Genomic DNA, 16,678 nt, shown 5'->3' on the forward strand with positions numbered 1-16,678 from the left:
GATGTGTGTTTTGTCCCATTTATATTGTATTTATTTATTTATCCAAAAAATCTAATAAAAATAAGGGACACTCTCAATATATCCCATCAGTAACAATTCCAATAATTGTTACCGGTCAGTGGTATTGAATGGTATGAATAAACCATGATCAGTCTGTGTTATATACTGTATAACATCTAAATATAACTGAAATAGCAACAGAGTGGAAAACCCATAATTTCCCCCAAAATGCATTGAAATATTACAGTTTAAATACTAATATTTCATTGTCTCTTGACAAGTCACATAATGAAACCAAACAAGTTGCGTTTCCAAGCATGCCTTAATCATTCTAATAGCTTTAATAATAGCTTTAATAATCATGTAAAACTACCAATGCATTCTGTACAACGAAAGTGTCATATCAATAAATACAAAACACAGCAGTCCTCTCAATCTGACTGGCCTTCAGGCCTGTCAATCATTCCAACCAGTCAGGGCGCTTTGATACACTTCGGGGCCCCGCTCCCGCACACCGCGATGACGTCTTTGAATAACGAATTAACGCACGATATTACAAAGATCCCCGTTATGAATGACACGACCTCCGACCCACCAACACGACCGTTAGGTCTACAGCACTTACAAGAGCCAATGGGATGACAAGGGACAACGTCTCTGCTTAGACTGACAGCTGTCTGATCCAATCATTGTTTAGTGTGAGACATAAAGCCCGCCTTTATTCTGTACACAACCAATCAGCATCAGGCATTGAAGACTAATTGGTGAGATAGCAAAGGGGAGTGACGCAGTTATTATAGATGCCATGCCCAACGTCTCTATTAAATCTACAGGAATGTCTAATCTGTAGATATATGTTTTATCCTTTGAGAATAAATAGTGATTTAAAATAAAAACAGAGGATTTGTTGACCGGCTCTCCTCGTGATATTCTAATGCCGTTGATGTTGGAGGTTGCTACCATCCACCTCGAGGACTAGCTGCGGTAGCCAGCACGAGATATGCCGCAGCCCAAATCACGAAAAATTGCCATCCTCGGGTACAGATCCGTAGGTGAGTGTCATTTTACCGTCGACCATACAGAACGACACAATATGCGCAATATGTGCCCTTGTTAAACACGCGCTGTAGGCAGAGGCCGCCCGTCTATCGGAATAGTCTCTCCTTATAATGGAGTTAAATTATACGAGACACCTCGCTGGAACAAATAAGCGCGCTCCACAAGGTGAAACAGTGGACTAAAAGTCCAATTTGATATTGACTATTTATTTGCATATTACACTATCGATTATAAACGTGTTTGTCTTCATAAATATTGCTCAAATCAAGAGAGAGAGAGAGAGAGAGAGAGCGCGCTCTGTCTTTTAAAAATGTGCTAACGCGTATTCAACTGGCATAGAGGCTACTGTACAAGTGTACAGGCCAACTACTGTACAGGCTACGTCACTGTAGATTCTGATGATGAGAGGTCACATGATTGCCTGTTTAGTGATTACACACCTCTGCCTGTTGGTTGCTGTACAGGACAGAATAGTAGCCTACTCATCACATTTATGTGAGAGAGAGAGAAAAAACAGCGTTTTTTTCCCCTCAACTGATAAATTACATCCTTCATGTTTTGTTTCTGCAGGAAAGTCCTCGCTAACAATTCAGTTTGTGGAAGGCCAGTTTGTTGACTCCTATGACCCAACAATAGAAAACAGTAAGTGTGAGAAACACATTAAGTCATAACTTGGAGGCGTGAAACTGGGATAATTTCATAGTAGTAGCATATTAATGTATTTAAATACAATGCTTTAGAGCGTGTTAGGTTTTCATCTTGCTCCCAGTGTTTCAGCTCGATCTGGTACAACTTGCGGCACACACACACACACACACACACACACACACACACACACACACACGCACACACACGCACACACACACACACATAGACACAGAGTTTCACTGTCACTATTTTATTTATTTCACCTTTACTTAACCAGGTAGGCAAGTTGAGAACAAGTTCTCCTTTACAATTGCGACCCAGCCAAGATAAAGCAAAGCAGTTCGACACATACAACAACACAGAGTTACACATGGAGTAAAACAAACATACAGTCAATAATACAGTAGAAACATGAGTCTATATACAATATGAGCAAGTGAGGTGAGATAAGGGAGGTAAAGGCAAAAAAAAAGGCCATAGATGTGAAGTAAATACAATATAGCAAGTAAAACACTGGAATGGTAGATTTGCAGTGGAAGAATGTGCAAGGTAGAAATAAAAATAATGGGGTGCAAAGGAGCAAGATAAATAAATACAGTAGGGTGTGAAGTAAATACAATATAGCAAGTAAAACACTGGAATGGTAGATTTGCAGTGGAAGAATGTGCAAAGTAGAGATAAAAATAATGGGGTGCAAAGGAGCAAGATAAATAAATACAGTAGGGAAAGAGGTAGTTGCTTGGGCTAAATTATAGATGGGCTACGTACAGGTGCAGTAATCTGTGAGCTGCTCTGACAGCTGGTGCTTAAAGCTAGTGAGGGACATTAGAGTTTCTGCTGGAGCGCATGCTACAGGTGGGTGCTGCTATGGTGACCAGCAAGCTGAGATAAGGGGGGACTTTACCTAGCAGGGTCTTGTAGATGACATGGAGCCAGTGGGTTTGGCGACGAGTATGAAGCGAGGGCCAGCCAACGAGAGCGTACAGGTCGCAGTGGTCGGTAGTACATGGGGCTTTGGTGACAAAACGGATGACACTGTAATAGACTGCATCCAATTTGTTGAGTAGTGCTGGAGGCTATTTTGTAAATGACATCGCAGAAGTCAAAGATTGGTAGGATGGTCAGTTTTACACGGGTATGTTTGGCAGCATGAGTGAAGGATGCTTTGTTGCAAAATAGGAAGCCAATTCTAGATTTAACTTTGGATTGGAGATGTTTGATGTGAGTCTGGAAGGCGAGTTTACAGTCTACCCAAACACCTAAGTATTTGTAGTTGTCCACATATTCTAAGTCAGAACAGTCCAGAGTAGTGATGTTGGACAGGCGGGCAGGTGCATGCAGCGATCGGTTGAAGAGCATGCATTTAGTTTTACTTGTATTTAAGAGCAATTGGAGGCCACGGAAGGAGAGTTGTATGGCATTGAAGCTCGTCTGGAGGGTTGTTAACACAGTGTCCAAAGAAGGGCCAGATGTATACAGAATGGTGTCGTCTGCGTAGAGGTGGATCAGAGACTCACCAGCAGCAAGAGCGACGTCATTGATGTTTACAGAGAAGAGAGTCGGTCCAAGAATTAAACCCTGTGGCACCCCCATAGAGACTGCCAGAGGCCCGGACAACAGGCCCTTCGATTTGACACACTGAACTCACTGAATCATTTGAGAAACCAAGGCTGTCGAGTCTGTCAATGAGGATGTGGTGATTGACAGAGTCAAAAGCCTTGGCCGGCTGCACAGTATTGTTTCTTATCGATGGCGGTTAAGATGTCATTTAGGACCTTGAGCGTGGCTGAGGTGCACCCATGACTAGCTCTGAAACAAGATTGCATAGCGGAGAAGTACGGTGGGATTCGAAGTGGTCAGTGATCTGTTTGTTGACTTGGCTTTCAAAGACCTTAGAAAGGCAGGATAGGATAGATATAGGTCTGTAGCAGTTTGGGTCAAGAGTGTCCCCCCCTTTGAAGAGGGGGATGACCGCAGCTGCTTTCCAATCTCTGGGAATCTCAGACGACACAAAAGAGAGGTTGAACAGGCTAGTAATAAGGGATGCAACAATTTTGGCAGATAATTTTAGAAAGAGAGGGTCCAGATTTTCTAGCCTGGCTGATTTGTAGGGGTCCAGATTTAATCTATAATAATCTAATCTATAATAATCTAATCTATAATAGCTTTCTTTACCAGTGTTCATCTCAGGTGTGTCTGACCTAAGGACTGGCCTAAGGACTGACCTAAGGACTGGCCTAAGGACTGATCTGGTGCCTTCAGAAAGTATTTACACCAATTTGTGTTGTTGTTTCAGCCTGAACTGAAAATTGATATCAAATTAAATCTAAAATGTACTTCAATATTCACACCCCAGGCAAAAATTACAGCTGAGTCTTTCTGGGTAATTCTCTAAGAGCTTTGCACACATGGATTGTACAATATTTGCACATATTTTAAATTCTTCAACCTCAGTCAAGTTGGTTGCTGATCATTGCTAGACAGCTATTTTCAAGTCTTGCCATACATTTTCAAGACAATTCAAATCAAAACGATAACTAGGTCACTCAGGAACATTCAATGTCGTCTTGGTAAACAATTCCGGTGTTTATTTGGCCTTGTATTTTAGGTTATTGTCTTGCTGAAAGGTGAACTTGTCTCCCAGTGTCTGATGGAAAGCATACTGAACCAGGTTTTCCTCTAGGATTTTACCTGTGCTTAGCTCCATTCTGTTTCTTTTTATCCTGAAAAACTCCCCAGTACTTAACAATTACAAGCATACCCATAACATGATGCAGCCACCACTATGCTTCACGGTAGGGATGGTGCCAGGTTTCTTCTAGACGTGACGCTTGGCATTCAGGCCAAAGAGTTCAATCTTAGTTTCATCAGATCTGATAATCTTGTTTCTCATGGTCTGAGAGTTCTTTAGGTGCCTTTTGGTAAACACCAAGCGGCATGTCATGTGACTTTTACTGAGGAGTGGCTTCTGTCTGGATACTCTACCATAAAGTCCTGTTTGATGGAGTGCTGCAGAGATGGTTGTCCTTCTGGAAGGTTCTCCCATCTTCACAGAGGAACTCCGGAGCTCTGTCATGGTTACCATCGGGTTCTTGGTCACCTCCCTGTCCAAGGCCCTTCTCCACCGATTGCTCAGTTTGGCCGGGTGGCCAGCTCTAGGAAGAGTCTTGGTGGTTCCAAACATCTTCCATTTAAGAATGATGGAGGCCACTGTGTTCTTGGGGAACTTCAATGCTGCAGTAATGTTTGGTACCCTTCCCCAGATCTGGGCCGTGACACAATCCTGTCTCAGATCTTTATGGATAATTCATTCAACCTCATGGCTTGTTTTTTTCTCTGGCATGCAGTGTCAGCTGTGGGACCTTATATAGACAGGTGTGTGCCTTTCCAAATCATGTCCAGTCAAATGTGGACCTGTAGAAACATCTCAAGGACGATCAATGGAAACGGGATGCACCGGAGCTCAATTTCGAGTCTCATAGCAAAGGGTCTGAATACTTATGTAAATATATATATGAATAAAAACATATTCGCAAACATTTCTTTAAACCTGTTTTCGCTTTGTCATTATGGGGCATTGTGTGTAGATTGATATGGAAAATCCTGAATTTCATAAATTTTAGAATAAGGCTGTAATGTAACAAAATGTGGAAAAGGGGTCTGAATACTTTCCAAATGCCCTGTACATCTCCACATCTATATGTCTTTACGCAGCCATAGAAATCAAATCAAATTTTATTTGTCACATACACATGGTTAGCAGATGTTAATGCGAGTGTAGCGAAATGCTTGTGCTTCTAGTTCCGACAATGCAGTAATAACCAACAAGTAATCTAACTAACAATTCCAAAACTACACACATATGTGTATCAGTGGGTAAATCTGAAAAGATTAGTATTCTGTAGCAGTAGTAGTAGTAGTAGCAGTAGTAGTAGCAGTAGCAGTAGTAGTAGCAGTAGTAGTAGCAGTAGCAGTAGTAGCAGTAGTAGTAGCAGTAGTAGTAGTAGCAGTAGCAGTAGCAGTAGTAGTAGTAGTAGCAGTAGCAGTAGCAGTAGCAGTAGTAGTAGTAGTAGCAGTAGTAGTAGTAGTAGCAGTAGTAGTAGCAGTAGTAGTAGCAGTAGTAGTAGTAGCAGTAGCAGTAGTAGTAGTAGTAGCAGTAGTAGCTGTAGCAGTAGTAGCAGTAGTAGTAGCAGTAGTAGCAGTAGTAGTAGCAGTAGTAGTAGTAGCAGTAGCAGCAGCAGTAGTAGCAGTAATAGCGGTGGTAGCGGTAGTAGCAGTAGCAGTAGTAGTAGTAGTAGTAGTAGTAGTGGTGGTGGTGGTGGCAGCAGGTAGCAGTGGTAGTGGTGGCAGCGGTGGTAGTGGCGGTGGCAGTGGCAGCGGTGGCAGTGGCGGTGGTGGTGGCAGTGGTAGTAGCGGCGGTGCAGCAGCGGTGCAGTGGCGGCAGCGGTGGCAGCAGTGGCGGTGGTGTAGTGGCGGTGGTGGCAGCGGTGGTGGCGGTGGTGGTGGTAGTAGTGGTGGTGGCAGGTGGTGGTGCAGGTGGTGGTGCCGTGGTGGTAGCAGCAGTGCAGTGGTGGTGGCAGTAGCGGTGGTGGTGGCGGCAGCAGCAGCAGCAGCGGTGGTAGTAGCTGGTAGTGGTGTAGTGGCTGTGGCGGTGGTGGTAGTAGCGGTAGTAGCAGTGCAGCAGTGGTGGTGGTGGTAGTAGTGCTGCAGTAGTAGTGGTAGCAGCAGTGGTAGTAGTGTAGTGTGCTGTGTAGTAGTGTGCTGTAGCAGTAGTGGTAGCAGTAGCAGTAGTGTAGTAGTAGTAGCAGTGGTGGTAGCAGCAGTAGTAGTAGCAGTAGTAGTAGCAGTGCAGTAGTAGTAGCAGTAGTAGTAGTAGCAGTAGTAGTAGCAGTGGTAGCAGTAGTGGCAGTAGCAGTAGCAGTAGCAGTAGTAGTAGCAGTAGTAGTAGTAGTAGCAGTAGTAGCAGTAGCAGTAGTAGTAGACAAGTAGCAGTAGTAGTAGCAGCAGTAGTAGTGTCTCTGGGTGGGATAGACAATATTTATGCTAATGCGTCTGATTACAGTGACACATTTCTTGACAGGATCAAGAGTTATAATTTCTATAGACAATCTTTAAGCTAATGCTAATCCTCTGTTAGTTATCTATATAGACAGTCTTTATACTAATGATAATACTCTGTTAGTTATCTATATAGTCAATATTTATGCTAATGCTAATCCTCTGTTGGTTATAATCTATATAGACAATCTTTATGCTAATGCTAATCCTCTGTTGGTTATAATCTATATAGACAATCTTTATGCTAATGATAATCCTCTGTTAGTTATAATCTATATAGATACTCTTTATGCTAATGCTAATTGCCTGTTAGTTATAATCTATATAGACAATCTTATGCTAATGATACTTCTCTGTTAGTTATAATCTATATAGACAATTGTTATGCTAATGCTAATCCTCTGTTGGTTATATGTACAGATAATCATTATGCTTATGCTAATCCTCTGTTGGTTATATGTACAGATAATCATTATGCTAATCCTCTGTTGGTTATATGTACAGATAATCATTATGCTAATGCTAATCCTCTGTTGGTTATATGTACAGATAATCATTATGCTAATGCTAATCCTCTGTTGGTTATATGTACAGATAATCATTATGCTAATGCTAATCCTCTGTTGGTTATATATGTAGACAATCTTTATGCTAATGCTAATCCTCTGTTAGATGTCGGTGCCTTTTACCTCATGTCTTCTCTCTTTTGCTGCAGCGTTCACCAAGATGATCACGATAAACGGACAAGAATACCACCTGCAGTTGGTAGACACAGCGGGACAGGTAGTAGTCACGCACCACAGGGATATATCTATCAACCCTGAAACATTTTACACACCTTGAATAGAACATGTCCTTTAACTCATGGTTAGGGACCGGAGTATTTCCTGTCAGAAAAAACTCCTGGCTCTACTCATTATGATATTAGAATTCTAGAACACAGGCTACGTTCCATATCCACAGTAGAATGCTCCATACTTCTACGTAGAATGCTTGCTCAGTACATTTCTTTACTCTGAGGCTTAGAGGCTAAGCAGTATACTAGTTTGGACATTTATGGTAACTGAGCCACTATGTTACAGCATGCCGCCTAAGCACTTCTTTCACCCAGTCTCTCTCTCCCTCGACCACCTCTCCTCCCGCCTCTCTCTCTCCCTCTACCACCTCTCTCCCGCCTCTCTCTCTCTTCCTCGCTCTTCCCCCACCTTTCTCTCCCTTTCTTTCACTCTCGCTCTTCCCCCATCTGTCTTTCTCTCCCTTTCTTTCACTCTCTATTTCTCTCCCTTCCCCCCATCTGTCTCCCTCTCTCTGCCTTTCTTTCACTATTCTCTCTCCCTCTCTCTCTCTTTCTCTCTCTCTTTCTCTCTCTGTCTCTCTTCTAACTGTCTCTGTCTCTCTTCTCTCTCTGTCTCTCTCTGTCTCTCTCTCTCTCTGTCGCTCTCTGTCTCTCTCTGTCTCTCTCTCTCTCTCCCTGTCTGTTCCAGGATGAGTACTCTATATTTCCTCAGACCTATTCCATAGATATCAATGGATACATCCTGGTCTACTCTGTCACATCTAATAAAAGGTTAGTCAGATATTTACTTAACATTTTTTTAAAGATGTAGATTGTGCAGTGTGGTCTGCTACAAGGGTGCTCAACCACTGGGTGTGCAGGATTTTACTCGAAGCTGATTCAGCTAAACAAGGTCTGGATGAGCAGCTGAATCAGGTGTAGTAGAGTAGGGCTGAATCAGGTGTATTAGAGTAGGGCTGAATCAGGTGTATTAGAGTAGGGCTGAATCAGGTGTATTAGAGTAGGGCTGAATCAGGTGTAGTAGAGTAGGGCTGAATCAGGTGTAGTAGAGTAGGGCTGAATCAGGTGTAGTAGAGTAGGGCTGAATCAGGTGTAGTAGAGTAGGGCTGAATCAGGTGTATTAGAGTAGGGCTGTAGGGCTGAATCATGTGTATTAGAGTAGAGCTGTCGGGCTGAATCAGGTGTAGTAGAGTAGGGCTGAATCAGGTGTATTAGAGTAGGGCTGAATCAGGTGTAGTAGAGTAGGGCTGAATCAGGTGTAGTAGAGTAGGGCTGAATCAGGTGTATTAGAGTAGGGCTGAATCAGGTGTAGTAGAGTAGGGCTGAATCAGGTGTAGTAGAGTAGGGCTGAATCAGGTGTAGTAGAGTAGGGCTGAATCAGGTGTATTAGAGTAGGGCTGAATCAGGTGTATTAGAGTAGGGCTGAAGTAGGTGTAGTAGAGTAGGGCTGAATCAGGTGTATTAGAGTAGGGCTGAATCAGGTGTATTAGAGTAGGGCTGAATCAGGTGTAGTAGAGTAGGGCTGAATCAGGTGTATTAGAGTAGGGCTGAATCAGGTGTATTAGAGTAGGGCTGAATCAGGTGTAATAGAGTAGGGCTGAATCAAGTGTAATAGAGTAGGGCTGTAGGGCTGAATCAGGTGTATTAGAGTAGGGCTGAATCAGGTGTATTAGAGTAGGGCTGAATCAGGTGTATTAGAGTAGGGCTGATTCAGGTGTATTAGCTGTAGGGCTGATTCAGGTGTATTAGAGTAGGGCTGAATCAGGTGTATTAGAGTAGGGCTGAATCAGGTGTAGTAGAGTAGGTGTATTAGAGTAGGGCTGAATCAGGTGTAGTAGAGTAGGGCTGAATCAGGTGTAAGAGGCTGAATCAGGAGTAGGGCTGAATCAGGTGTATTAGAGTAGGGCTGTAGGGCTGAATCAGGTGTATTAGAGTAGGGCTGAATCAGGTGTATTAGAGTAGGGCTGAATCAGGTGTATTAGAGTAGGGCTGAATCAGGTGTATTAGAGTAGGGCTGAATCAGGTGTAATAGAGTAGGGCTGAATCAGGTGTATTAGAGTAGGGCTGAATCAGGTGTATTAGAGTAGGGCTGAATCAGGTGTAATAGAGTAGGGCTGAATCAGGTGTATTAGAGTAGGGCTGAATCAGGTGTATTAGAGTAGGGCTGAATCAAATGTATTAGAGTAGGGCTGAATCAGGTGTAATAGAGTAGGGCTGAATCAGGTGTATTAGAGTAGGGCTGAATCAGGTGTATTAGAGTAGGGCTGAATCAGGTGTATTAGAGTAGGGCTGCTGTAGGGCTGAATCATGTGTATTAGAGTAGAGCTGTCGGGCTGAATCAGGTGTAGTAGAGTAGGGCTGAATCAGGTGTATTAGAGTAGGGCTGTAGGGCTGAATCAGGTGTATTAGAGTAGGGCTGAATCAGGTGTATTAGAGTAGGGCTGAATCAGGTGTAGTAGAGTCGGGCTGAATCAGGTGTAGTAGAGTAGGGCTGAATCAGGTGTAATAGAGTAGGGCTGAATCAGGTGTATTAGAGTAGGGCTGAATCAGGTGTATTAGAGTAGGGCTGAATCAGGTGTATTAGAGTAGGGCTGAATCAGGTGTATTAGAGTAGGGCTGAATCAGGTGTATTAGAGTAGGGCTGAATCAGGTGTATTAGAGTAGGGCTGAATCAGGTGTATTAGAGTAGGGCTGAATCAGGTGTATTAGAGTAGTAGGGCTGAATCAGGTGTATTAGAGTAGGGGCTGTAGGGCTGAATCAGGTGTATTAGAGTAGGGCTGAATCAGGTGTATTAGAGTAGGGCTGAATCAGGTGTAGTAGAGTAGGGCTGAATCAGGTGTAGTAGAGTAGGGCTGAATCAGGTGTAATAGAGTAGGGCTGAATCAGGTGTATTAGAGTAGGGCTGAATCAGGTGTATTAGAGTAGGGCTGAATCAGGTGTATTAGAGAGTAGGGCTGAATCAGGTGTAGTAGAGTAGGGCTGAATCAGGTGTAGTAGAGTAGGGCTGAATCAGGTGTAGTAGAGTAGGGCTGAATCAGGTGTAGTAGAGTAGGGCTGTAGGGCTGAATCAAGTGTATTAGAGTAGGGCTGAATCAGGTGTATTAGAGTAGGCCTGAATCAGCTGTAGTAGAGTAGGGCTGAATCAGGTGTATTAGAGTAGGGCTGAATCAGGTGTATTAGAGTAGGGCTGAATCAGGTGTATTAGAGTAGGGCTGAATCAGGTGTATTAGAGTAGGGCTGAATCAGGTGTATTAGAGTAGGGCTGAATCAGGTGTAATAGAGTAGGGCTGAATCAGGTGTATTAGAGTAGGGCTGAATCAGGTGTAGTAGAGTAGGGCTGAATCAGGTGTATTAGAGTAGGGCTGAATCAGGTGTATTAGAGTAGGGCTGAATCAGGTGTAGTAGAGTAGGGCTGTAGGGCTGAATCAGGTGTAGTAGAGTAGGGCTGAATCAGGTGTAGTAGAGTAGGGCTGAATCAGGTGTAGTAGAGTAGGGCTGAATCAGGTGTAGTAGAGAATAGGTGTATTAGAGTAGGGCTGTAGGGCTGAATCAGGTGTATTAGAGTAGGGCTGAATCAGGTGTAGTAGAGTAGGCTGCAGGTGTATTAGAGTAGGGCTGAATCAGGTGTATTAGAGTAGGGCTGAATCAGGTGTATTAGAGTAGGGCTGAATCAGGTGTATTAGAGTAGGGCTGAATCAGGTGTATTAGAGTAGGGCTGAATCAGGTGTATTAGAGAGTAGGGCTGAATCAGGTGTAGTAGAGTAGGGCTGAATCAGGTGTAGTAGAGTAGTCAGGGCTGTAGGGCTGAATCAAGTGTATTAGAGTAGGGCTGAATCAGGTGTATTAGAGTAGGGCTGAATCAGGTGTAGTAGAGTAGGGCTGAATCAGGTGTAGTAGAGTAGGGCTGAATCAGGTGTAATAGAGTAGGGCTGAATCAGGTGTATTAGAGTAGGGGCTGAATCAGGTGTATTAGAGGGCTGAATCAGGTGTATTAGAGTAGGGCTGAATCAGGTGTATTAGAGTAGGGCTGAATCAGGTGTAGTAGAGTAGGGCTGAATCAGGTGTATTAGAGTAGGGCTGAATCAGGTGTAGGTGTAGAGTGGGGAGTAGGTGCTAGAGTAGGGCTGAATCAGGTGTATTAGAGTAGGGCTGAATCAGGTGTATTAGAGTAGGGCTGTAGGGCTGAATCAGGTGTATTAGAGTAGGGCTGAATCAGGTGTATTAGAGTAGGGCTGAATCAGGTGTATTAGAGTAGGGCTGAATCAGGTGTAATAGGTGTAGTAGGGCTGAATCAGGTCTATTAGAGTAGGGCTGAATCAGGTGTATTAGAGTAGGGCTGAATCAGGTGTATTAGAGTAGGGCTGTAGGGCTGAATCAGGTGTATTAGAGTAGGGCTGATTCAGGTGTAGTAGGGCTGAATCAGTAGAGTAGGGCTGAATCAGGCTGTAGGGCTGAATCAGGTGTATTAGAGTAGGGCTGAATCAGGTGTAGGTGTTAGAGTAGGGCTGAATCTGTAGGGCTGAATCAGGTGTATTAGAGTAGGGCTGAATCAGGTGTATTAGAGTAGGGCTGAATCAGGTGTAGTAGAGTAGGGCTGAATCAGGTGTAGTAGAGTAGGGCTGAATCAGGTGTAATAGAGTAGGGCTGAATCAGGTGTATTAGAGTAGGGCTGAATCAGGTGTATTAGAGTAGGGCTGAATCAGGTGTAGTAGAGTAGGGCTGAATCAGGTGTATTAGAGTAGGGCTGAATCAGGTGTAATAGAGTAGGGCTGAATCAGGTGTATTAGAGTAGGGCTGAATCAGGTGTATTAGAGTAGGGCTGAATCAGGTGTAGTAGAGTAGGGCTGTAGGGCTGAATCAGGTGTATTAGAGTAGGGCTGATTCAGGTGTAGTAGAGTAGGGCTGTAGGGCTGAATCAGGTGTATTAGAGTAGGGCTGAATCAGGTGTATTAGAGTAGGGCTGTAGGGCTGAATCGGGTGTATTAGAGTAGGGCTGAATCAGGTGTAGTAGAGTAGGGCTGAATCAGGTGTAATAGAGTAGGGCTGAATCAGGTGTATTAGAGTAGGGCTGAATCAGGTGTAATAGAGTAGGGCTGAATCAGGTGTATTAGAGTAGGGCTGAATCAGGTGTAGTAGAGTAGGGCTGAATCAGGTGTAGTAGAGTAGGGCGGAATCAGGTGTAGTAGAGTAGGGCGGAATCAGGTGTATTAGAGTAGTAGGCTGAATCAGGTGTAGTAGAGTAGGGCTGAATCAGGTGTAGTAGAGTAGGGCTGAATCAGGTGTATTAGAGTAGGGCTGAATCAGGTGTATTAGAGTAGGGCTGAATCAGGTGTATTAGAGTAGGGCTGTAGGGCTGAATCAGGTGTAGTAGAGTAGGGCTGAATCAGGTGTAGTAGAGTAGGGCTGAATCAGGTGTAGTAGAGTAGGGCTGTAGGGCTGAATCAGGTGTAGTAGAGTAGGGCTGTAGGGCTGAATCAGGTGTATTAGAGTAGGGCTGAATCAGGTGTATTAGAGTAGGGCTGAATCAGGTGTAGTAGAGTAGGGCTGAATCAGGTGTAGTAGAATAGGGCTGAATCAGGTGTAGTAGAGTAGGGCTGAATCAGGTGTAATAGAGTAGGGCTGAATCAGGTGTATTAGAGTAGGGCTGAATCAGGTGTATTAGAGTAGGGCTGTAGGGCTGAATCAGGTGTATTAGAGTAGGGCTGAATCAGGTGTATTAGAGTAGGGCTGTAGGGCTGAATCAGGTGTATTAGAGTAGGGCTGAATCAGGTGTATTAGAGTAGGGCTGAATCAGGTGTATTAGAGTAGGGCTGAATCAGGTGTAATAGAGTAGGGCTGAATCAGGTGTATTAGAGTAGGGCTGAATCAGGTGTATTAGAGTAGGGCTGTAGGGCTGAATCAGGTGTATTAGAGTAGGGCTGTAGGGCTGAATCAGGTGTATTAGAGTAGGGCTGAATCAGGTGTAATAGAGTAGGGCTGAATCAGGTGTAATAGAGTAGGGCTGAATCAGGTGTATTAGAGTAGGGCTGAATCAGGTGTAGAGTAGAGTAGAGTAGGGCTGAATCAGGTGTAGTAGAGTAGGGCTGAATCAGGTGTATTAGAGTAGGGCTGAATCAGGTGTAATAGAGTAGGGCTGAATCAGGTGTATTAGAGTAGGGCTGAATCAGGTGTATTAGAGTAGGGCTGAATCAGGTGTATTAGAGTAGGGCTGAATCAGGTGTATTAGAGTAGGGGCTGTAGTAGGGCTGAATCAGGTGTATTAGAGTAGGGCTGAATCAGGTGTATTAGAGTAGGGCTGTAGGGCTGAATCAGGTGTATTAGAGTAGGGCTGAATCAGGTGTATTAGAGTAGGGCTGAATCAGGTGTATTAGAGTAGGGCTGAATCAGGTGTAATAGAGTAGGGCTGAATCAGGTGTATTAGAGTAGGGCTGAATCAGGTGTATTAGAGTAGGGCTGTAGAGGGCTGAATCAGGTGTATTAGAGTAGGGCTGTCAGGTGGGCTGAATCAGGTGTATTAGAGTAGGGCTGAATCAGGTGTAATAGAGTAGGGCTGAATCAGGTGTAATAGAGTAGGGCTGAATCAGGTGTATTAGAGTAGGGCTGAATCAGGTGTAGTAGAGTAGGGCTGAATCAGGTGTAGTAGAGTAGGGCTGAATCAGGTGTATTAGAGTAGGGCTGAATCAGGTGTAATAGAGTAGGGCTGAATCAGCTGTAGTAGAGTAGGGCTGAATCAGGTGTAGTAGAGTAGGGCTGAATCAGGTGTAATAGAGTAGGGCTGAATCAGGTGTAATAGAGTAGGGCTGAATCAGGTGTAGTAGAGTAGGGCTGAATCAGGTGTAGTAGAGTAGGGCTGAATCAGGTGTAATAGAGTAGGGCTGAATCAGGTGTAATAGAGTAGGGCTGAATCAGGTGTATTTGAGTAGGGATGAATCAGGTGTAGTAGAGTAGATCTGGATGAGCAGGATGTATAACAGTATGTCTGGCAGTGTGTTTGGCAGTCTGAATCAGGTGTACAATATGTCTGGCAGTGTGTTTGGCAGTCTGTCAGGTGTACAATATGCCTGGCAGTGTGTTTGGCAGTCTGTCGTACAGTATGTCTGGCAGTGTGTTTGGCAGTCTGTCGTACAATATGTCTGGCAGTGTGTTTGGCAGTCTGTCGTGTACAATATGCCTGGCAGTGTGTTTGGCAGTGTGTTTGGCAGTCTGTCAGGTGTACAATATGCCTGGCAGTGTGTTTGGCAGTCTGTCGTACAGTATGTCTGGCAGTGTGTTTGGCAGTCTGTCGTACAATATGTCTGGCAGTGTGTTTGGCAGTCTGTCGTACAATATGCCTGGCAGTGTGTTTGGTAGTCTGTCAGGTGTACAGTATGTCTGGCAGTGTGTTTGGCAGTCTGTCGTACAATATGCCTGGCAGTGTGTTTGGCAGTCTGTCATACAGTATGTCTGGCAGTGTGTTTGGCAGTCTGTCGTACAGTATGTCTGGCAGTGTGTTTGGCAGTCTGTCGTACAGTATGTCTGGCAGTGTGTATGGCAGAATGTATGGCAGTATTTGTGACAGGATGTATGGCATCGATTTGACCGTAAGGCGCTACAGAGGGTAGTGCATACTGCCCAGTACATCACTGGGGCCAAGCTTCCTGCCATCCAGGACTGAATCAGGTACCTATATAATGTTGTGTCAGAGGGTAGTGCATACGGTCCAGTACATCACTGGGGCCAAGCTTCCTGCCATCCAGGACCTATATAATGTTGTGTCAGAGTATGTCTGGGTAGTGCATACGGTCCAGTACATCACTGGGGCCAAGCTTCCTGCCATCCGGGACCTATATAATGTTGTGTCAGAGGGTAGTGCATACGGTCCAGTACATCACTGGGGCCAAGCTTCCTGCCATCCAGGACCTATATAATGTTGTGTCAGAGGGTAGTGCATACGGTCCAGTACATCACTGGGGCCAAGCTTCCTGCCATCCGGGACCTATATAATGTTGTGTCAGAGGGTAGTGCATACGGTCCAGTACATCACTGGGGCCAAGCTTCCTGCCATCCGGGACCTATATAATGTTGTGTCAGAGGGTAGTGCATACGGTCCAGTACATCACTGGGGCCAAGCTTCCTGCCATCCGGGACCTATATAATGTTGTGTCAGAGGAAGGACCATAAAATTGCGAGAGACTCCAGCCACCCCAGTCATAGACTGTTTTCTCTGCATGGCAAGCAGAGGACAAAAAGGCTCCTTAACAGCTTCTACCCCCAAGCCATAAGACTGCTGAACAATTAATCAAATGGATGAATGAACACTGCTGCTCCTCTCTGTTTATCATATATGCATAGTCACTTTAACTTCACCTACATGTACATAATACCTTGACTAACCTGTACCCTCGCACATTGACTCTGTACCGCTACCCCCTGTATATAGCCTCCACATTGACTCTGTACCGGTACCCCCTGTATATAGCCTCCACATTGACTCTGTACCGCTACCCCCTGTATATAGCCTCCACATTGACTCTGTACCGGTACCCCCTGTATATAGCCTCCACACTGACTCGGTACCGGTACCCCCTGTATATAGCCTCCACATGGACTCTGTACCGGTACCCCCTGTATATAGCCTCCACATTGACTCTGTATTGGTACCCCCTGTATATAGCCTCCACATTGACTCTGTACTGGTACCCCCTGTATATAGCCTCCACATTGACTCTGTACCGGTACCCCCTGTATATAGCCTCCACATTGACTCTGTACTGGTACCCCCTGTATATAGCCTCCACATAGACTCTGTACCGGTACCCCCTGTATATAGCCTCCACATTGACTCTGTACTGGTACCCCCTGTATATAGCCTCCACATTGACTCTGTACTGGTACCCCCTGTATATAGCCTCCACGTTGACTCTGTACCGGTACCCCCCTGTATATAGCCTCCACGTTGACTCTGTACCGGTACCCCCTGTATATAGTCTCCACATTGACTCTGTACCGGTACCCCCTGTATATAGCCTCCATATTGACTCTGTACCGGTACCCCCTGTATATAGCCTCCACATTGACTCTGTACCGGTACCCCCTGCATATAGTCTCCACATTGACTCTGTACCGTTACCCCCTGT

The 16,678-nt window shown here is 44.7% G+C and overlaps 1 protein-coding gene across 1 annotated transcript in view; it reads left to right on the top strand.

Moving 5' to 3' along the window:
• The first annotated feature begins 761 nt into the window (after positions 1-761).
• Positions 762-16,678, top strand: part of LOC135558085 (GTP-binding protein Rheb-like) — a 29,438-nt gene continuing 13,521 nt past the window's right edge. The window contains exons 1-5 of the mRNA XM_064991836.1: positions 762-1,052; positions 1,630-1,701; positions 7,481-7,548; positions 8,250-8,332; positions 8,422-8,476. Of these exons, the coding sequence (XP_064847908.1) occupies positions 1,001-1,052; positions 1,630-1,701; positions 7,481-7,548; positions 8,250-8,332; positions 8,422-8,476 (330 nt within the window). The 5' untranslated portion in view covers positions 762-1,000. The remainder of the gene's footprint in view (positions 1,053-1,629; positions 1,702-7,480; positions 7,549-8,249; positions 8,333-8,421; positions 8,477-16,678) is intronic.

Source organism: Oncorhynchus masou, chromosome 17, assembly GCF_036934945.1.
Source record: "Oncorhynchus masou masou isolate Uvic2021 chromosome 17, UVic_Omas_1.1, whole genome shotgun sequence".
NCBI classification, from domain to species: Eukaryota; Metazoa; Chordata; class Actinopteri; order Salmoniformes; family Salmonidae; genus Oncorhynchus; species Oncorhynchus masou.